This window comes from Sprattus sprattus (genome assembly GCF_963457725.1).
Source record: "Sprattus sprattus genome assembly, chromosome: 18".
NCBI lineage: Eukaryota > Metazoa > Chordata > Actinopteri > Clupeiformes > Clupeidae > Sprattus > Sprattus sprattus.
The window spans coordinates 29,374,306-29,396,911 of NC_137916.1; the positions used below are offsets into that span (position 1 = coordinate 29,374,306).

Sequence of the window (22,606 nt, forward strand, 5' to 3'; positions counted from 1 at the left end):
TGTATATTGTATATAAATGCTAGCATAGGGTATGGGGTAGAGAAAGTGTACGGCAATGCAGTGGCGGTGCGTGCTACCTTTTCAGAAGAATTTTCTGACCATTCAAGTCTGTCCCGTTGAGCAGCATCAGGTGTGCCATTCACATGAGTACGTCTCCATCACTGAACAAAGGTTACCAAGTGATGTCTCTTACAGTACATAATAATTTGCGTAAACATATAAGCTGCCTTAAATGAAGGTATTTTGCTATGAGTTTAAAAGGATAATTGGAATTCCCTGAGGTGCTGGATTTAACAAAGCGGGATCTAATTTGTTAATGTGTAAAAATGCTATAATTGGGCAGTGGTGATACGGACAAAAGACTGTTGCCTTAACTGCTGTCAAATTTTCTTTTGTTCATCTACTGTATGCACTAAAGGCCCTAGGGGAAGTTTTTGGTCTGATTGATGACTATCAAGTTTTACTTGTCAGTCAGTCATTTCTCCACACTGGAGAGAAGGTTAAGAAAAAGGTCATGTGAGGTCATGTCCAAATTACTGGATTTCAAGAACAATCACAGACATCGTAGTTTCTCAACTAAATAACAGGAAAAACTACAAATCCCTGTGATACATGGATGAGACCAATACGGTAACAGGCTACATGATTTTCATAAATAACATTGGCAGGGATGTTTATGATGGAAACTAGTAAGTCAACAACTTTCCTAGCCCAGCCAAACATCAAGCAAGCCCAACACAAGACATACTGTAGGATCATATGTTAATAGGGCCCAACTTTAGGTTTGTACTGGTAGCATTTTGTACAGATATACAGTAGTTTTGATCTTTATCAGATATTCCTGCCTAATACCTCTATCAGTGTGATTTACAGTGTGCTTATATGTTCTGGGTAAAATACCATTTACTGTATATATGGTTAAGTATGGGAAGATTCTATGGGGGCAGCAGAGGTTAGTATAAGGTATAAATCCTGCCTCCTAGCGTCCATTTTGGATTGTCAGCATAGCTAGCGCATGGGTCTAGGAGCCGTTGCGTGTGGTGGTCCCATAAAGCATTACGTAGTTCACAGGAGAGGTCTTGCGCTCTTTACCCCAAACTTTTACACAGTGCAACACCAAGTGCACTAGGAGTGTTGTGGCAGTGGCACAGACACTGTTGTCCATCTCCATAAGTCAGTGTACCACCGAAATTATTTTGAAGTTGTTAATGTAAGGTAAGATTGTGGCATAATGTTACTTTATCTACATGTTTAAAAGATTTGAAGATGTGCTTTGATGTAAAGTCTTCCATTCACGCTCAGCTAAGTTTCACAAGATGACATTTTACACAACCTATAAATCACAGTTTTCCACAATGCTTTGCTGCCTGTGAGTCATGCCATAAGCATTTACATCACAATGGCAAAGACAACTGTCCAGAGAGAAAGGCATGGCGTGACGGACAGGTTTGTCATGTACAACACCATTCTCTTGTATGGCACGTACACTGAAGGAGTGTCCTGTGTTGATATGTTGTCACCTATGTCCCAAAGACGCGATGATGATAATGATTTAATACGCCTTGTCCTCAGCTGACTGATGTGCAGGTACTGAAAGGATAGGGGATCCATGGATGAAACTTCACATGAAGGGTGTTGACAACTGCCCCGTAGCGACCTGTATTTGTTTGTTCTTCTGCTTATAAGATGAACGTTGTTTACCCTGTGGGAGGGTGTTTTTCTATTGTGTCGGATCTGTGACTCTTTTCAGATTATGAGATTATGATGCTCAGCCTCTGTGTGATGTATTGTACCCTCTCCTCTGGCATAGGACACAGGATATGAAGGTGAAGATGTCTAGGATGTCTAGTTAGGACTACTGGTCTTTGGATTTGTTAGTGTGTTGTTGCTGTAAGTTTAAGTTTCCTAGGGTTGGGGTGAGGGTTAGGGTTAGAGTTAGAGCAAGGGTTCTCAACCTTTTGTAACTTTAAGCCCCCTTCTGATTGTTAAGAAAAAAACAAAAGTGTTATTATGTGTTATGCCACTGTCAGCTGTAATGACCCCCAAAAATATTCTTCTTATTCTTCTTATATCTAATGCACTATGTACAGCACTTTGGTCAGTGCGAGCTGTGTTTAAATGTGCTCTAGAAATAAACTTTACTTACTTACTAACTTACTCTCAGAGAGGCAATTGGGCTTCCTTTTGGGAAATAGCTAGATCAAGTGGTGGTGGGATGGGTGAGAGACTAAGGGGTATTGACTGCATTTTGGATGGGAAAAAACGATCAAGTATTGAGCAAGAATGATCAAAACAGGAAACACAACACAGCTATACAATTGTATCGTATGGGACAAACATGCGCGTCAAAGTAAACTGCGTGTTTTCACATCTGACAGGCTCTTAATGTTACTTTAAGTGCCTGACGACATGGAAAGGATCCTAGTAGAGATAAACCTGTGTCTGTTTACCTCAATAACTGTAAATAACCCTAGAAAATTATTGTTTCCACAGTCATGAGTTCTTTCGGACCGGACCTGAAGAAGAGAAAAGTAAACTTATGACTGTAGACAAATCTACAGTTGAGTTATAACTCAATACAGAACCGAGTTTGATTGTTTTTGTACCTGGACCCAAAAATATGGGAAAGTAGGGCCCAAGATGAAAATGTAGGTTCCCATTGTTATCCTTTAATGTTGACACATTTTAACACACTGTGCTTTCGGCTCATTCTCACTGCCATAATTAATCCAAATGTAATGTCATAAGCCAGGCGTGGACGGACTATTAGGAAGTTTATTTTCTTGGTGGGCCGGTTTTGCGAGGGCCCATTAATAATAATAATAATAATAATAATAATAATAATAATAATAATAATAATAATAAATATAATAATAAAAACGTTACATAGTCCAAAGCGTTACAGACTGCTCAAAAGGCAATATTATCTTCAGCGACATGTCTGGTGCAATCTGTAATAGCAGTGAGGGCTCGGTCAGTTTCATTTCATGTGAATATGGAGAGAAAGAGGAACGGCCAGCGCTGCAGACAAGGAGTGGCAGAAGAATAAAGAGCCTTTGTTGCCTGTCACCGTAAAGTGTGCAAAGACACAGAGCCTACCCTGCCGCTTAGTGGTGCGTAACATGACCGCCAGATAAAGTTTAAGAATCTAGTGAAATGTTCCGTTCCAAACAATAAACTAAAATGTTGTTGTATATCTTATTGAGTGAAAATATAAGGAACTATAGTTTGTGGATGTGGCGGATGTACACTGAGAGGATGTAAAGCTTTGTAAAATCTTTTCTGTTATGCTTATGTTAATATTTAAATTTGTTTTTAATTTTATTGTATAGTTATAGTTCATTTCTAATATGTAGGCACTCTGAGATTCTTTGGAATGAAAAGCGCGTTAAAAATAAAATTAATCATTATTATTATTATTATCATTAAAGCAGCGCTACCTATGAGTTCTGCGGTTTTGACAGCTGCCGAGTGAACATGAGTTGACTATGAGTGTGACTTGATAACAGATATTCTTGAGCTAGATTTGAGCATTTTGTAAAATTGACAATACAAAAGCAATTTTTTCTTTGTTGTATAAGAGTACTTGGCATTAATTTAAAAAGTCTTTACAAGTATGCATATAAAATGTAGGATTATAAGTTGAAGGCAGGAATATGTATGCTTATTTTGTATTCTCTCACTTAGACACCTTACTTTTGACTGCAGTTCTTTCATATTCTTTATTATTTTTAGTATACTTAATTTATGTTTAACATATCTCTGTTGTCAGCCTCTCTCTATGTTACAGTACCAAGCTGGCCGTAACATCTAAAGTCAGAAGGTGTGGGTGCATGTTAATGTAATACAATTTGCTCATAAGTGAATTAATTCAATAAAGGTAGTAATGAACTTTAGTTGGTTGAGGATTTTACATATTGAACTATTGAGCTAGGTTTTCTCAGCTCTGGATGTACATATGATAATGTCTAGTAAAGCAATGGATTCAAACGGAAAGTTACTGTATCTATCCATCTAAAAACAACAACAGATACTTTCAATAGAAAAGAAAGAAAAACAAAGAGACACAAAAGAAATACCATACATTTATCAACCTGTAAAACAAACACTGCATGTCTGCCATCCACATGCCAGGGCCTTTGGGCTGGGTTACCCGTCAGTGGAAAAGTTTAGATGGCATTGCATAATAAAAACATTGTTGAGTGAAATTCAAAAGAAGTGAAAAGAAGAAAAGAACTGAAACTGAAAACCACAGAGATTTCCTTATTGTCATGTGACGAGTTCTCTGGTAATTCAGTCGAATACATTAAACTCCCTCTTGAGCACAAATGTTGAAGATATTCTTTTGTGCACACAAGATCATTTTATAATAATATACTTCTCTGTGACTTATTTTTCTGTGTAGTCACAAAATAGCGACATGTGTCATTATCGACTACAATTGTTTGTTAAATTTGTGGTCTTTACAACGCAACCATTTTTTGGCCAGAGTTTCCACTGGCCCATTTTAGAGGGCCAAGCTGAAAAGCTGCGTAGACACATAATGTGTTTCTACCTTTTCGTACTCATCTTCATAATTTTCTTCTTCTTTCTTCTGCCATTGGAGTCTATGGGAGCCCCTTGAACTGTGTGCTAAAACATATAGTTTGGGACACTTCTTTTCACCAAGTTTCATGTTTTCACCTCAAGCACTTTAGCGCCACCAACAGGGTCAAATTTGGAGGTGCGTTAACTCATGTAACTTTTGAACCATGTCCCCGATTTTCAAAAATTAGGTAGTTGTATTCCTCGGATCAAGCTGAGCTTAAGTCACCCCATGACGTCAAGTTCCACCATATTGGATTTTTTTCCGCCATATTGTTTTCACAGGCCACAAATGTTGTCCAATCATCATAAAATCTGGCACAGATGATTTTTAGACCAAGCCTCACAAAAGTTAATTATCGGCTTTTGATTTGCAAAAGCGTTCATCATCAATCACAGTGAATAGTAATCAGGAAGTGATGTATATCTCTACAACGCAGGTTCTTTGCATTTACCAATGTACAATAGCAATCGTCTGCAAAGCCACAAACAGAAAGTGAGGTCATCTCTACTGGTGTGTGTGTAGTGAGCAAAAACATGTTTTTCCTCTTCTCATGTGTTGGCCTTATAAAAATGGTTATGTCTGGTGATATTTTGGGAGATCCCAAGGCTAGGATATGACAACCTATCATGTCGACTAAATCCATGTGGCCGCCATATTGGATTGGATTAATCAAAAACCTTTACATTTTCAGAAGCCACAAACCTTGTTGAATTTTCACCAAATGTGGCGCAGATGATCTTCAGACAAAGTCTCACAGAATCGGTCAGACAGACTTTTTATTTTCAAAACCTCTTGTCTGGTACAGCCTTCCTGATTCGTCAGCAAAGCGGCTAAACAGGAAGTACACTCAAGTCTCAGGCAATCTGTGGTCACTTGACATGAAACTTGCTGTGTGTGCTTACAGCCATGCCCTTGACATAATGACATCAAGTTTCCTGGGCTGCTTGGCCCCCTCATCGCTACCTGCAGCCATATTTACATCACTAGCTTATCTCAACCTTTCAGAGTTAGTCACTTGATCTAATTCATATAATGCCGATAACAGCCATTATTGTAAAATCAGACCCACTTCTCCAGATTGGGACTGAAATAATTTGGGCTCCGGTCACTTAAGATTGATTTACTCATTTACTCAAGATTGATTTACTCATTATGCAATTTTTTCTGTAGTCAAAGTGTCATGATTAAATACCAATCTGCACTTTCAAAGACATACATGTTTAATTTCATCATTCAGGATGTATTGGCATATTTTCTATTAATGAGAACCAAACGAAACCACTTAGCCATGAGACAATCCATCATCAACAGCGACATTAAAGGCAAATATTTTGCTTGAATTTGATTAATTATTTAAGGTTTGAATGGTATAGTGCACATGTGCTCTTCCCTCAGCACAAGTCAACATGATGGTGTTGTGATTTGCAACAGGAGAGTTACTAGTGAACTTTCAAGAGTCAATTGTTGAAACTTTGAAACGTACAAATGTCAATGCTCTCACCCTTATAGAAAAGTTTTGAATTTCAGACCTCAAATCAATGCCCACTTAACAAGAGGTTTACGTTTAGTTTTACTCTCAGTGATGTGGCAATTGCAAAAAATTAGGGTATATGAAAACAAATTCCAAGTCCAACTGTGATTTTGACCTAAACAAATTGCATGTTAACATTGAAGCGCATTCTTCAGTGTAGCAAGAGTGCATCCTTACCATTTCCTTGCATCAAAGGATGCATACTTGGTACACTAAAATACAACACACAACAAGGCAATGCAATTAAATGTGCAAAAACAAGACACAAATTGGTCATTTTTTTTCAATCACTCATTTAAGAACGACCTCTGAGTTACAATAAGAAATTTGGGCAAATGAAACATGAAGAACTGAATGATTCTTCACACTATGAGATCCAAGTGAAACACTGAAAATAAAATTTGAGTATCAAGACACTTTTTCAGAAAATGTTACTCATATATTTCAGTGACTGTCAACTTTTGATAAAGTTAAATGATTGATGCAAAGAAGTCAAACTGTCTTGATATCAAATATGATAATAAGCATGGACTCTTTATGTGTACACAGTCTACATTACAGGGAAAGCAGGACCTTGAGCAGGGGTCATTGTAAACGGCAGTCAACTTTTGGCAAGCTTGCTTGGGTTGTTGCACAAAAAGAAAATACTAGATTGATTATGTCCTTGTGCATGGTTGTGTTTTCCTTAAATAACTTTTATTCATTTCAGAATATCTGGGAGAAATGTACAATTGTACAATTTCGTACAATTGTTTCTTGGATTTCCTTGGGTTCTCTGTCTTTTTTTTTCTTCTTCTTCTTTATTTTTATGTTTTTAACGGTTGCTGTCACTTAGTGCAGTTTAAACCCAAAAGAGGATTTTGTCCACCAGCAATCCTTCAGTTTGCTTTTTTTTTTTCTTGAATGCATCAAAAATTAAAGTTCTTCAGGACATGTTATAGTCTCCAGTTCTGATTTCTCAGTTTTGTTCTGGATCCCAGTTCTTCAGTGTCAGTTGAGGAGGCACATTAAAAGTACTGCCACTTTCCAAGGACCGTGTCTTTGATTGCGTCAACAAATTGTGCAGGCACCCAGTAGATCCAGTATTGAGACGCTTCTGTTGGACCCAGCTGAAATGCCTGGTAATGAAGCCAGAAAAAAAAACTCTTATTGATTCACACATATTATTAGATACACATATTTCTTTGAAAAACATATAAACTGTTCCAACTACTGAAATAATGAAGTGTTAGAGTGGTCAACAACAAAAACAAACATGACATACCATCATGTGATAGTCGTCATAGCCTTCGATTTGTTCAGTTACCACATTTTTAATAGAACCCATGGGAATTTTCTCTGTTCGTTCTGCAAGAGAATATAAAAAAAAAAAGAGAGATATGGCAAAGACAACATTTAAACTGACTGTTAACAACGATGGCACTGTGGTTAAAGACTTTTGTCATGATAGCACAGCATCACCCTTCGTTCCGATCCAGATCTGATCCTGCTCCAGTTTGAATGTGAGCCGCACTTTGCCTCCGGATTTGTTGTACATTCCGGCTAAAGGCACCGTTGGTAAGCGCTCCTATTTCAACAAATGAGACATCACTCGCTGGTCATTAGTGGAACAACAAGAGAGCCTTTCAGAAGCCCCCTCTGGCTCTCCTTGCTCGGACACAGAAAGAAAAACTGTGGGAATGAAAAATTGGTTCTACATAATGTAATGTTCATCTACACTTCAAAGAAAAAGAGCAGTGGTAAGTTTTATTTGGGCCAGGGTCAGAAGTAAACTGAAGGTCATTCATGAATGTTTCATTTACAGAATTAAGCCTGAAGAAATTACACAACAACCAACCCAAGACAGCCGGGCAACATGGCAGAGAAGTTGCCCTTGACAACAGATATGACAAACAGGAGTAACAAACTGTGGCTGACCCAAAAGCATTTTTGGTAGATCATGCTCACATACCTTTGTTCCTTTCACTGATGGCATAACATCATCAGGTTTGCCTTTATCCAGTACTTTTCTGTGTTGCTAAAATAGAACAAGATATAAGGTAGATATATAACTGGAAAAGGTCAGTCTCCCTCCAACAGGAGAGATGATAAGGCCTGGGGTAAATCTAAATCTAAGTGCAACTTACTTTTTGTCGACATAAAGGTTCTTTTTTATTCTCTTCAGCTTTCACTTCTTGCTGAATAACTTCTTTTGGTGTGTTTACAGCTAGGACGTCATTTATCGTTGAGCCAACCACCATTATTTTTGCCCCATTCGTTACTTTGATTTCACGTAGCGTCTTGTCCTCTGGTAGCAGTCCCTTGTACATCACTTTCTGCATAGCAGGTGGAAGACCTAAATACAAGTCAAAATAAAGGTTTATGGAACAACCATCTGTTTTGTTTTTCTCACCTATCCAAGACAAATCTATATAAGATTCAGAAGACATTTTCATCCAAGACAGGTAACAACATTATATATATATACACTTACCAGTTAAAGTATGAATCCTCTCTTTAAGTTTGGCTCCAGTTCCATCCAAAGGGATTTTAAGATCATATTTGTTCTTGTTCCAAATAATTTTCAGTTCTACCATTTCTTTCCCCTCGTCAGAGTCCTCTCCATTACTAACATCGGGGACCTGAGCTGAAGAGTTCTCCCCATCTGTATGAGATGCCTGTTCAGATGCCTGTTCAGATTCTGCTTCATCTCCTTTGCCATCATTCTCACAGAAAATGTCTGGGTCCTTGACACTGACTTCTGCTTCCATGACTACAGCTTCACTTCCTGTCGGTGAATAGAAGAAAAAGAATAAAGGCTATACTGCAGTGTTTACAGAATCTAATCTGTTGGGATGACATGCCATTACCAAATGAGACTTACATAATAAATAACTACTCATGTTGATACTATTGATATTTGTACAGTTTTCAACGCATCCTATATTTCACGCAAATCTCACTTCAGGACGTAACACATTTAAGGCTACAAGTCTGCTAGTTTCTCTAAATAACATTCCCTGGCAAACTTCAAAGATGACACAGGGGAAATAGAGCTAGCTAAGATGCGGACAAGTTTGTTCAGCTTGGCTAGGAAATTTCAGTTGGATACAGACACATTTCATAAACTATGGTATTGGTTTTAAGATAATGTCTTGGCAAATATTTACACTGTGGTCGTCATACGGAGAACGTTAGCTGACGAGTGTAAGTTAGCTAGCCCCAAAACTGTCATTCTGACAACCAACAGTAACGTTACCTGCCCGATCAGGGAGCAGCACAGTACAGGGCAGGTAGGAACTAACCATTAGTTTATTTTTTCCCTTTGTGTAATTTGAAAAATGCAACTGACATACTGCATGTGACCCTATGTGACTCGCACTACAACAAAACCGAAAGCGCTAGCTAGAACAGCAGCAATGTATTAGCTTGCATGCTAACAGTGACTATCAAGCTTTCCAGCTAGCGCGGTTATGGTACGTTCTAGATGCTACCCAATAAAGGTGTAGTTTCATGTTCAAATCAAATTGACAAGTTGAATTTGCATCCACGTTAACAATGAAATATAGCACTTTGTGTAATTGTATACATAACTGCTGACCATACACCTAAAACAGAGTCAAAATAACCCATAACAAGATACAGTTTCCAAATACCCACCATCCTGCGCCGCCATGATGATTGTGTACAACATGAGGATTGCCTGATGGGAAAAGAACGTGCTATAACCAATTGGACTAAAGGGTGTCCGTACAGAATAGGCGTTTCTAAATTTCCCTACCGCGTTGTACAAACACATATCAATTGGTATTCCAGACGTAGCTTGCTAGCAAGGCATAATTAAGCATTCTCATAACCTTTTATTTCAGTTTTGGTCTGCTTGTTTGGAGTGTATGTGAAACTATGTAACAGCCAGCTCGCCACATGTTTGGATAGCGAAAGATCAGGTTCAGTAAACTGTATCGATAAGTTACCTAATAAGGATACTCTTTCCCGAAACTTACGTTACTTTTGCCCACTGCCTAGTTCGCTAGCTTACAACGTAACTTTAACATTACTTATAGCTTGCATACTAGCTTAGAATGACTTCATGTATTTAAGTCACTTTGCTCTTCCCAGCCTTAAAATACGTCGCAATGTATCCACGTTATGGTTCCACTAGGTTGGTTGTTGACTTTGAAGCCAGCCCTATCGCAAAGTTCGAGTTGCGTTAATGTGATATGGTGAGGTTAGAGCTAACACTTGGTTGTTAGTGTAGTTAGTGAAAATAATTGTTTTCACTGCTGTCAGTGCTGTTTAACTTATCACGTGGTGCTGATGCCATTTAACTTAACCAAAAACATCAAGTCTGTGTGGGTCACGAGAAGCATTCAGTTTTGTAGTCAGCGTGTGTGTGTGTTATCTCAGGACTTCATTCGGGGGCTGGAAACTCAGATGTGGAATCGGATCTGGACAAGGAAGACTCCCCTCCCCATCAACAAAAATTGCGTTCTTTAGTTAGCTATCGAAACGTTTGCCTTAATCACGACATCGATAACTATATGGGACAGTTCAATTCCCGGAATGTAACTGTAGACACTGACTACATTTAATCCCAAAGGAAGTTCTGGAGTTTAATGTTTTTATCATGGCAGACCGCAGAGCATTTAATGTGGTCGTTCTTGGAATAGGATTTCTTTTTATTTTTACTGCCTTCACAACTCTTGGGAACATCGAGGTAAGTTATATGGACCAACTTATGCCATCTCAATAACAAACTATTTTAAATGTCAGTTTTATTATTTTCACGAAGTTAAAGTGTGTGGGTCAAGTCAGCAATGCGTGTTAGCAAATGATCTGCTACTGTTTCGTAGTTGATGTATTCACATTGTAGAGATTTTTTTTAAAAGTCATTATATAAAGTTTATACAGTATAATAAAGGCATTTGGCATACAGAGGCTACATGGACAGCGTACCTTAGCATTGAGCTTTGAACTTGCAGAAGATTCTTGCACAACTGAGTGAGTCAGGACATTTAGCCAGCCAGCTACTACATCTAACTGCGTTTGCATGTGTCATGAAGCATGAATTAGTTGATCAGAACCCGGTGCTGGAGAAGTTATTATTGTATTGTATAAACTTATTTAATGTATAAATCAATGTGGTATGTTTCACATGTTGCATCTTTGGAGTTACCAGTCTGTGAAGCCTATTGTGAATAGTACTGGGTCAGGCGCATCCCGTGTTTTGAATTTACATCCGTCAATTAATTAAGCTGGGCAACTGACTGGAAAATTCAAATGTCACACTATTTTTTTTCCAAATCGACGCATTATGAGGCTTTTTATTGCCCTGCACGTCTGATAGCACAGTTAAACAGTGCAGTCGTGAAAATTAAATGATAGATATCACTTCGATTAAGCTACCTCAACTCAATTGAATTGACGTCACTTATGTGTTGACATTCCACAGCAATTAATATGGCGCCCAGTAGAAATGTCTAATCAGATGTATGTAGCCTGCCCTGCATTCATGTGGCTGCAGGGGTGAGTAGGCATACGTGTCTTTTTAGGGTAAAGGGACTGTGAAATCTGCGCCACATGTCGCCGATCAGCTCTAATGACACCTTCAGACAATTCAGACACTCTTCAGCTATTTATTTGTATCTAAATAGATTAATGGAAGGTGTCATTTCTATAGGCTATACACCTTAACTGGTTAAGGTGTTGTGTAAAGTATCCATTACGCTGTTACCATCCAAATAAATATGTCAACAGTACGAGTTATGCTTAATGCATAAAAAACATAGTAATTCATGGATGTGGATGTTTTCTTTTGTGATGACACTTAGACCTTGTGGTTAATGCATTCCGATTCAATGACGGATTGAATGGCCATTGGCTATAAATGGGAAATCACTCCAGTTATAGATAGCCTAGTAACTGTACACAGCCTTCACAGCAGTCCAGCAAGTAGGATATATCCGCAATCTATTTATGTAATGTCATTTCATGAATATAGTTATTGTAGGAATTCTAAAATGAGATCCGTTCTGATATGTTGAATGATCTATAGGTTATGAATATGAACTGTTGTGTGACACAGTTGGACTGCACTAGTGTCCATCTGTTGTGAACTGATGGGGATATAGCTTGATAAGAACATCTGAAGGAGAGAACAGTGAAGTGACTTTGGAGGTTAATGCCTTCTGCTGGTAATAAAGTCATGGTTAATTTCTTAGTCTTTGTTCTGGGTCCAGGTCATACTTGGCACCATCAGAACCCAGCATACCAGCTTGGTCATCAGGGTGGCAACTTGGTCATAGAACAGATGATGCCACCATTTCAAAAGAGGGCCATGGATTTCAGGATTTATTGCCGTGGCTTAAGGCCTATAGTATAGAGGACTCACTTTTAGATCGTAAGCACAGTAGAGAGGATCTCTCAATGGCAGATGGTAGCATTCTGCTTGGACCCATGAATCATATTACATACCTGGATGGATCTCTTGTTGCAGAGGTGAATTAAAATGTATGTCCAAGTGCATCAGTACACGCTTGCCTGGGCATTGCTCTTGAAAGTCACCTCTGTTCGTTGATCTAGAATGAAGGCCAGGGGAATAAGCATAAACAGCACCTTTCAACAATAATACTCCATCTTAACAACGGCCCAACAAATGAGGTACCAAGCAAAGCAAGTTTGCATATCACTGACATCTGCCCACCACTAGGAGTCGCCAAATCCTAATGAGAGGACCAGTTTCACGGCTTGGTGGGGCAAGCTCACTGTGGACAACCCGTGGTGTCTAGTTTGATGGCATATAGTAACTTTCCTTCACACAGAGGGCAATCTCATGAGCATACCGTGTGTGATTAAGGATGATTCTTGCCAGGGGGTAAGAGAAAGAGCCCTTGTCAAACCTAGTTGGACTTCCACACAATGGTCCATTGTGGCTTCTTGGTGGAAACTACTTTTCCACCATTGATAGAGACCTAGATGAACAGTTCATAAGGCTTGGAGAGAATATTAGTTACAATGTAGTGGTTCATAGGTCTTGAAAGTGTTAGCCATTGGGCACCAAACCTTAAGAGACAGTTTTAAAACGAATCAACTATACCCATTTAGTACCCATGTTCTGCTCTTAGCAAGTTCTCATCTGACATAATTGAAAGATAAAATGTGTATGGGGCTGTGTACTCCACTATGTGGCAACCTTGACACAAGGTAATAGAACTGTGTAGAATGAAGACCATCTTTATTTCCATCAACTGTGTGTTTATATGTTCTTGTGTGTTTGGTTGAACCATTATAACAGTGAAGTTTTTCTTTGTGAAATTAGGGGTTCAACATATTAAAAAAAAATATTTTTAAAAAGTGTATCACAGTAAGATACCCATGCACTTTGTCAGTATGTTGATATGTTAATATTTGACATTGAGTTAAAAAAAAAATGCACTATGATCTTCACATTTAAGTAACGTATTTACCCAATATCTCTCTCTATCTCCCTGTCTCTCACATTAGCAAACAGTACTGAAGAGCCTTAAAAATGAGACATTTGCTGGAAGTGGTTACCACAGGTAAAGGCCCAACTGCACTTGCACACACACACACCTACATGGTTATATTTTAAACAGCCTTTGCAATGAGACATTTCTGTGGCTGAAGTCTGAGTGTATTGTGCCATGCATGGCCATGGCCTAGCCAAGTGTGTGTACTATTGGCACCTAAATAGATTCAATTATGGATGTTTGTGATAAACAACATATACACAAACAATACATAGTTTTAAGCATAATTCACTAGGTTTGAGAAGAGGTACTGTTTATGCCTGAATAGGTTCACTACAGACTGATCATCCCTTTGCTGTATAATTTCTTGCCATCATGGCGTACAGATAACAAGGTGGGGAAGAGAAGGCCTTATCTTAAGAAGTTATTTATTGCACTGCAGGTTATTGGATATTTTAAGTCCAGAGGACAGAGGAACTAAGTAGATAACAAGTTCAAGTTCTGCTTTCTTTTGTAGGTCTACACAATTATCTGTATGTGAGCAATTATCTGATATATGAGCGGTACAGGATAGAACCCAACCCATTTCAGACGTGGGTGTGGGGGAAATAAAAAATATGAACTGGTTCTGAAAGCACAGATGTCAGTGTCAGTCAGTGGAGACAGAATTAGGACTCTACAGGCACTTCACACATGGTAGATGTTACTGCTCTTTAGGCACATGAAGAATGTTTACAGTCAGTGTTGAGCATCTCTCCGTCTGAATGCCCTTTAGAAGGTCATCTGTGTGAGGGTCACACATGGCAAGGCTGAGGCATAGAGCTGATCGGTGACAAAGGCTTGTCGCTTCTTTCATTTTTTGCAGCCTCGGTATAATTTATGGAGTCTTCTCATTCTCCAATTTACTGGCCCCTACAGTCGTGGCTATCACCGGCCCGCAGCTGACCATGTTCTTAAGTGGCATACTGTACAGGTAAGCATGTCTTCATGAAAAGTAATGTTTCAATTTCAATAATATTAATAACATGACTGTGAATTTGGGTTTGATAAATAGATATATACTTTATGTATCCTGAGGGAAATTTTAAAATGTAGAAATTCTGAAATACAATTTGTGGTTATTGCACGTATTGTAAACATGGTCTTGTACTAACCAACAAAGAACAACCCTTCATTTTGAATGTCTTTGCAGTGGCTACATAGCTGTGTTCATCACTCCTTACTCGTGTCATTTTGAATGTCTTTGCAGTGGCTACATAGCTGTGTTCATCACTCCTTACTCGTGTGATTTTGAATGTCTTTGCAGTGGCTACATAGCTGTGTTCATCACTCCTTACTCGTGTCATTTTGAATGTCTTTGCAGTGGCTACATAGCTGTGTTCATCACTCCTTACACGTGGTCCTTGTACTTCACCTCGGTGCTGATCGGCATGGGAGCTGCTAGTAAGTTTACTGAAAATGTACTCCTATTGTTGCGTACTGCAACCTTCACAAAGTTACTTTACAGGGTTACTCCTATGGTTGCGTACTGCATCCTTTACACCACATGTGTCAAACTCAAGGCCCGCGGGCCTGATCAGGCCCGACAAGCCATTTTATCTGGCCCGCCAGGTCCTCAGAATGTTGCAAAAAGTTCCTTTGATTTGAATGAGCAACGGTGAAATTTTATTTGGTTTGCCTAATTTTCCCTTAGATAAATAGAAGGATACTTTATTATGGGACCTGCTAGTAAGTTTACTGAAAATGTTCTCCTATTGTGGCGTACTGCAACCTTTACACAGTTACTCCTATGGTTGCGTACTGCAAGCTTTACAGGGTTACTCCTATCGTTGCGTACTGCAAGCTTTACACATTTACTCCTATCGTTGCGTACTGCAAGCTTTACACAATTACTCCTACTGTTGCGTACTGCAACCTTTACACATTTACTCCTATGGTTGCGTACTGCAACCTTTACACATTTACTCCTATTGTTGCGTACTGCAACCTTTACAGAGTTACTCCTACTGTTGCGTACTGCAACCTTTACACAGTGGGAATGAAAACCACTTGTAATAAACACAGGGCCTGGCGCCTGGCTGTACTTGTGTTTTATTTGTCTGGGGTTGTTTGGTCAGTGGGTTATTCACGCCTCAATGGGTGGAACTTGTTAATGAGTAACACAAGAAGTCTGTGGCAGGGAGCCACAGTATGTTGTCATCGTTGAAGTGACCTCTTTTCATTTTTATTATCACAGTAACTGATAGGACTCACTGAAATCAGCTATTTGTGGAATAAAACCATTGCACTATGAACTGTTACAGTCATTTGACAAAAAGTTACCTGTCATAAACCCCTTCATCAACTGAGACGGAAATATAGATTAGTTAAGAGGAAATAGTCATTAGATAGTCCTTAAAGATAGTCATTAAATAATGCAATAGTCAATTTTCCTCTCTTCATCAACTCACTGTGACTGTCTTTAAACAGTTAACCTGTTTCATACTCTTAGTGCTTTGGACCGCTCAAGGACACTTCCTGGTTGATAACTCGGATGCCTCCACCATAAATAGGAACACTGGAGTGTTCTGGGCCCTGTTGCAGTGCAGGTATGAGAGTGTGTGTGTGTGTGTGTGTGTGTGTGTGTGTGTGTGTGTGTGTGTGTGTGTGTGTGTGTGTGTATGGGTGCTGCTTCACTAAGTACAACCTGGAGCTCTCATATTCTGGTGCACAAAACGAACCATACAGTAGAGTAGAGATGGTACACTGTTTCGTACGAAGTTTGAAGTTTTGGTGAATTATCTGTGTCCTATTAAATGATTTTCAAGCCTCGCTCTGCCCTTATTTTTTTTAAAGTTTATTTAGGAGCCTTCATTTCGACAGGACATCTGAGACAGACAGGAAATGAGTGGGAGAGAGGTTGGGGGGGGGGGGGGGGGGGGGGGGATCACTGTTGGTCACACTCGAGCCGTGGGATTCTTGTACATCTAGGCCAAACATGGCAAGAGATGCTGATGCTACTGATTAGACTAAATCTCCCCCATGAATCATAGGCCTTTAAAAATATTAGAACATTATGTATGTTAGTGTTTATAAAATGCATACGATGCTGTTTAATGATTCGGAACGATCTTTGCCATTTTTTCTCATGAATTTTCAGAGCAACCTAATCATGTCTCTTTTCTTTTTTTCAGTATGATATTTGGAAATCTGTATGTTTATTTAGACTGGAGAGGAAAAGATGAAATCACAGGTAAGATATGTTCTGGTTTGGTATGGTTTGTTCTGCATATGAATGTATTCAGGCCTTCTCTAAATGGATCTAATAAAACATTTTGTCTCCTGTGTATGAATAACCTGTAGGTGACATTGATTCTTATCACATTTAAATGTAACTAAATGAAGGCCTTTGATGTAGTTTTTTTATTATTATAAAATAGCTGTTACAAATGTGTTTATAAATGAACAAAAAACAGACTGGACTGGAATAACTGGAAAAGTAAATACAAATAAGTAATAAAGTTGCAAAATAACAGCTTTAATTCTTCGTGAATGTCTGTTTTGTTCTGTATCCCTGTGAATAACGTGTGGTTCCTCCAGACGAGAACAGACGGACCATGTTCATATCGCTGCTGGTGCTCTCCGTCATCGGCACCTTGAGCTTCCTCACTTTGAGGTCGCCCCAGCGTCACGAGGAGGTCATCTCTGAGGAGGAGAGCCAGAGCTTGCTGTCCAAACACATGGTGTAAGCTCCACGTCATGCACACACACACACACACACACACACACACACACACACACACACACACACACGGTGTAAGGCAGGGGTGGGCAATTAATTTCCCCAAGGGGCCACACGAGATATTGGGACTGTTGTGGAGGACAGGACCAATAGGCTGACCTCAATTCAGCATGAAAAATGAGCATGCTTTTGCAGTTTTAAAGGTGTGCCCAGACGACCAATACACATGGCACACAGACACACACACATGAGAGCAAGCTTGCATTGCAATAGTATAAGTATACAAATTAATAGTAAAATCAATTTTTAGCGTTTAACGTTTGATTCCTAAATTACCATTGACCCTTTCGCGGGCCGGTCAGGGACAGCCAAGGGGCCGCACTTTGCCCATGTCTGGTGGAAGGCCACCCCTCACAGTATTCACTGCGGCTGCATAAGGGCTCAGATACACATACGCGTCTTTTTTCAGGCAGAAACGCTTCAGTAACGCCTTGGCAAAGTGCGGCGGCCAAAACAGAAGCGGTGCGCTTCCCTGCCTTGCGCTGGAAAGTTGGGAATAGTTCAACTTTTAAGCGCACCTAAAAAACGCTTCAAAGACGCAACGCGTGGTGGAGAAGGGGCGCACGCTTTAAACGCGCCGTACCATAGGAATCAATGCATTTGCTCGCGTCCCGTTTTTACAAAAACGCGTATGTGTATCTGAGCCCTAACACTCTCAGTCCTTCTCCAGCATCTGGCGATCAGGTTGTGGCCTGTGGTGTGTGCAATGCTGAGACGGTCCCCCACTAAGCTTCCTTGGGGATGCTTGGACCACACGGGGAGAAAAGCCTCAGCCAAAGAGACCAAATTTGGAAATGTTGGGGCTTGAATTACTTTTTGTTTTGTAGCTACATGACGCACTGGTGTTTCTCTGGAATAATTCCTATTGTGCCCTGTCCTTTATCAGATTCAAGCAAAGAGCCAACTCTGCTGTGAAGGAGGCCCAGTCTGAGTTCAGTGAGTCAATACAAGTTTACAGATCACAGATAACATGCTGTAATACAGAAAAGATTATTATAATAATAATAATTCATTCTATTTTTAACGCACTTTTCATTCAAAAGAATCTCAGAGTGCCTAAGATTATGTAATTGAAAAGGGTTTTCTGTTTTGTATTAACGAAACGCACATCTCTTTGCTGCACTCACAGGGACGATTCTGTCGCTGCTTGGCAGCAAAACCATCCTGCTCCTCAGCTGCTGCATGGCCTACAGTGGTAAGCACGTGAAGTTGGTATATTTTATTACACGGCTCTGAATGCTGTAGAATGCTCCTTTCACTTGAATGGGGCTTCCCAGCGTTCTGTGGTCAATTCTTTTTCCATATTTGACCGTTGCTATGCATAATTGACCGCTGTCAAAGGAAGTGGTCTTTTTGCCTCGGATTCAGGTCTTTCGTAGCACTTCACAAGTAGTCCGGTAACTTATCAACCCAGCTCAATGGGGATTCAGCTGACAGTTGAGCAGCTGTGTTCTAAAGAGTTTTCAACGTCTTTGAAGTTCAACGTCTTTCAACTATTTCTCTGCTTTTTAACACTACGAATGGTACCAAATACATTGCAAAAAGACATACTGTGTTAAGTTATTTTTTCGTTTTGGCAAGCAGCCGTGTAATAAGCGGGATAATGTATAGAACGCCGGTCATTATCGGGAAAGTAGGCCCGGGTCAGGGTGAAGCTTACTTAAACGCATCCAGAACTCACACAGTGTACATGAACAGCTGGCTCACCATTCGTTCTTATGCTGAAACCTGTTTACCGTCTTCGCAGGTCTGGAGCTTTCCTTTTACAGCGGTGTGTATGGCACCTGCCTCGGGTCCACTGCCCACTTTGGAGGCCAGGCCAAAGGCCTGATCGGTCTCTCTGGCATAGTGGTTGGAATTGGAGAGATTGTGGGTAAGTTGTGGGTAGGCAGGGCAGAGTCGTCCTTGAGGAGAGCCACAGTGTGTTTGGGGCACAGTAGTTATTGTAGGTTACATACAGGTTACATAACTCGCATAACTCAGCTAGTGGGAACAACAGGTGTGTTTGTCTAGGTATTTCACATGACCATATTCCTGAATTTGAGGATAATTCCAAAAGAAATTGCCCTTAAAAGAAAACATGCACAAAAAGTGCCAAATTGTTCTATCGTGTTGCTTAGAGACATTTTCTCGTCCCTAAGGTGGAGGCCTGTTTGGCTTGGTGTGCAAGAACAACCGTTTCCGACGCACCTCTGTGGTCTTCCTCGGGATGGTCGTGCACTTCGTCGCGTTCTACCTGATCTTCCTCAACATCCCGGATGACGCCCCGACGGTCTTCTCAACAACCACACAGCGCCGGCCTTATCTAGCCCCCAGGTACGCGGCCATTGTTATTCTTATCGTGTCCGAGGATTTAATGGATCTCCTCCCATATGGAAAAGTTCTGTAAAAATATATAGGAAACACACATGTCATAATGGGTAGAACATGGGTAGAACAGTTGCATGATAAATCTGTGGTAAAGAGCTTGCATATACATTTCATACTAAAATGGATTAATACCCTTCAACATGCAAGGTAGTTCATATAGATAAAACATATATACATTTTTGTTACTATATATGGAGGGGCCTTAGTTAATACCCTGTTACCATATATACTATAATTCTGTGTTCTCTTTTGTTTTCAGCGTGTCCATTGCACTGTTGTGTAGCTTCTTACTGGGGCTGGGAGACAGCTGTTTCAACACGCAGCTGTACAGCATCCTTGGACGTGTGTATGCAGAGCAAAGCGCCCCTGCCTTTGCCATCTTTAAGTTTATCCAGGTAAATGAAGAGTTAGCCAACTGTTCTGTGTATTCATTTGTATTGTTTTAGTATTATTTAAGCTCAGATGCACCAAATAGTGCATCAAAAGTTCACCATAGGGAAAGCACCAAAAGTAATGTTGGTCAAATTGGCAAACAGTGTGAATCAATTACATATAGACACATTGCAACAGTAACATACACAGAGGATATTGGATTGCTGAGGTACAATACAGTACTGACAGTCTGCTATCTAGTTATTCATCAGATTTAACCAAGAGCCCAGCCCTGCAATAGCAAATACCTTCATTTAAATCCAAATGAACATTCTCAGTGGGTGTTGAAGTTGTTACTGATACTTTTCTAACTTGTAGTTGTCTGTTTGTTTTTTGGTTTGATCTGTTGTCTTTCTTATTTTTCAGTTGTGTTGTGTTGTCTTGTCTTGTCTTGTCTTGTTTGCTTGCCTTGTCTTGTCCTGTTTGCTTACCATTTGTAAAGCGTCTTTGAGTGTTTAGAAAAGCGCTATATAAAAATGAATTATTATTATTATTATTACTTGGTCATCTGACAAACTCCATCTTTTCCCTCATCAGTCCATCTTTGCAGCCATCGCCTTCTTCTACAGTGGCTACCTGCTGCTGAGCTGGCAGCTGCTGGTGATGGTGCTGATAGGCTTCACGGGCACCCTCTGCTTCTTCATGGTGGAGAGGATGCAGAACATTGGGGACCTGCAAGAATATTAAAAAACAACCGCGCCGATCCAGAGCTTACCTAAAGTAAACAGGACATGAATTCATCTTTGGCACACTAAAAGAGCACTTGCACTAATTTAGTACGAAAGCCTTACATAGCAGTGTCATGGCAGTATAGCTTTGTTATCTGTGGTACTTTACTAATTGTGTCTCGGGCCGTTTGAGATTTAAGTTTCTTAGAGGTTTTTCTTCCTCTTGTCATTGTTATGACAAAATGAACTTTTCAGAATAGGTGTTTTGTTAGTTCTGAATAGGTGTTAGATGGTTCAGAATAGGTGTTTGTTGGTTCTGCAGTCCTTCGGCATTTCTCTCAGGGGTTTTATTCATACCTTACTAATTGCTGCAGGCTCATGTGCATAATTTAACTTTTAATATTTAACTTTTTGTTATACAGTTTAATTTGCTGACTGTAATTGTTTGTCTTTTTATGCAAGCATGATTTTATACTGCACAGATGCACTACAGAAAAAAGGCAGGACTGAAAGCCATACCTGCCATTGAGTCAGTTGGCAGAAACAAAGAAACTATGCGCCAATAGCAAATTCATATCATTGATGTCATTTTTATCTGCTTTTCTTTGATGTATTCATTTCATTTAAGTGCCTTTATGAAAAGAGTAGTTTCTCAAGAAGTGTCAAATATACACAACTCACCATACATTTCCTAAAAAAAAGAACTTTTATTCTGAATCAATGCTGCCCATTGTGTTTTAAAAAGTTTGTTTCATTCATTGTCAAAAAAGATAAATCAAGTTGTTTGTTCATTTTGTATGTTTTATATAATGCTGGAATAAAACCATTCATTTTTCAATGACCTACATAGTAAAATTAATTCCATGAATGCATTTAAAAGGTCATTTTATTGGCTTGTGACAATAGTCGTTACTGTAAGTCTAAACGCAAAGAAGTGTGCCACAGTGAAAAAAGAATGATCAAGACAACAATACACGCCTGTGTCCAGTAGGTGGGGCCATTCCTTGCCAAAACATGGTGCATTCCAAACAATCAAATAGTCGGTGGCATCTGTTCAGTTTTCCACTGAATGTCTTTCATTATTGATGGACAAGATAATGGGTTTTATTTACAGATACTTTCCCCTCGAGACAGGTTAGTGGTGGTCACCGGGAAGAAGATCATTTTTGTCTTTTAATGAATAATGGTATGCAGATGTGCCTTTTGAATGGTTTCCTCGTACACTGAACAATGTCGATTAGGATCACACCTGTTGCTGTCTGCTGTGATGCCTCTAGCCTAGAGGTGAATGACACAGCAACATCAGACAACAGTCATTTATACCAGGTCCAAAACCACTGCAAGTCTATATGAGGAATGACTTGCAGAGGTATAAAACCTGTGTGATGTTGACAATTCTTTCCAGCTCATATCTTCAGCTGAACATTGTGTCGGGTGAAGATGTCCCTATCTCTGTGGCTTCCGCTGACTTTAACTTCCCTATTTTCTCATCTTATCTTACACAACACTACAACAGCTGCGTGTAGAGACCAAGCCATCACATCTGGTTTTGCGCAGCAGTAGGTGGCGTTTCCTTGGAACCGGTGCTGAGTAATACGTGATGCAAAGGCATTCCTGGATGTGTGAGTCAAACCAGGAAGGAAGGAGGGACTCCCGTTTGTGTTCAATCCTGGCTAAACTTATTTGTATTTATTATTAATAAACCCATAAGAGTTGTGAAATGTTGTCCCATAATAAGAAACACAATGACACCAGTGTGACAAAGAG

The 22,606-nt window shown here is 39.7% G+C and overlaps 2 protein-coding genes across 2 annotated transcripts; one reads left to right on the plus strand and one right to left on the minus strand.

Annotated features, from left to right (window-relative positions):
- Window positions 1-6,632: 6,632 nt before the first annotated feature.
- On the minus strand, window positions 6,633-9,792 carry ubfd1 (ubiquitin family domain containing 1; the record flags this gene model as incomplete). The annotated part of the gene is made up of 7 exons (XM_080856792.1): window positions 6,633-7,237; window positions 7,384-7,466; window positions 7,581-7,686; window positions 8,071-8,136; window positions 8,246-8,454; window positions 8,593-8,886; window positions 9,759-9,792. 7 exons carry the CDS (start codon window positions 9,790-9,792, stop codon window positions 7,127-7,129), a joined length of 903 nt encoding a protein of 300 aa, XP_080712918.1. The 3' UTR covers window positions 6,633-7,126.
- A 207-nt stretch (window positions 9,793-9,999) lies between these two features.
- LOC308379586 (UNC93-like protein MFSD11) lies at window positions 10,000-21,537 on the plus strand. Its single transcript, XM_080856791.1, has 13 exons — window positions 10,000-10,815; window positions 13,602-13,657; window positions 14,454-14,561; window positions 14,952-15,031; window positions 16,080-16,176; window positions 16,762-16,820; window positions 17,168-17,312; window positions 18,256-18,305; window positions 18,499-18,564; window positions 19,117-19,242; window positions 19,511-19,685; window positions 19,999-20,134; window positions 20,709-21,537. Exons 1-13 carry the CDS (start codon window positions 10,726-10,728, stop codon window positions 20,856-20,858), a joined length of 1,338 nt encoding a protein of 445 aa, XP_080712917.1. The 5' UTR covers window positions 10,000-10,725; the 3' UTR covers window positions 20,859-21,537.
- Window positions 21,538-22,606: the final 1,069 nt, after the last annotated feature.

Coding starts and splice junctions, on each gene's coding strand:
- LOC308379586 (XM_080856791.1), top strand. CDS start 10,726: ATGGCAGACCGCAGAGCATTTAATGTGGTCGTTCTTGGAATAGGATTT. Junction 15,032..16,079: donor GATCGGCATGGGAGCTGCTA/GTAAGTTTACTG, acceptor TCATACTCTTAG/TGCTTTGGACCGCTCAAGGA. Junction 19,243..19,510: donor TGGAATTGGAGAGATTGTGG/GTAAGTTGTGGG, acceptor CTCGTCCCTAAG/GTGGAGGCCTGTTTGGCTTG.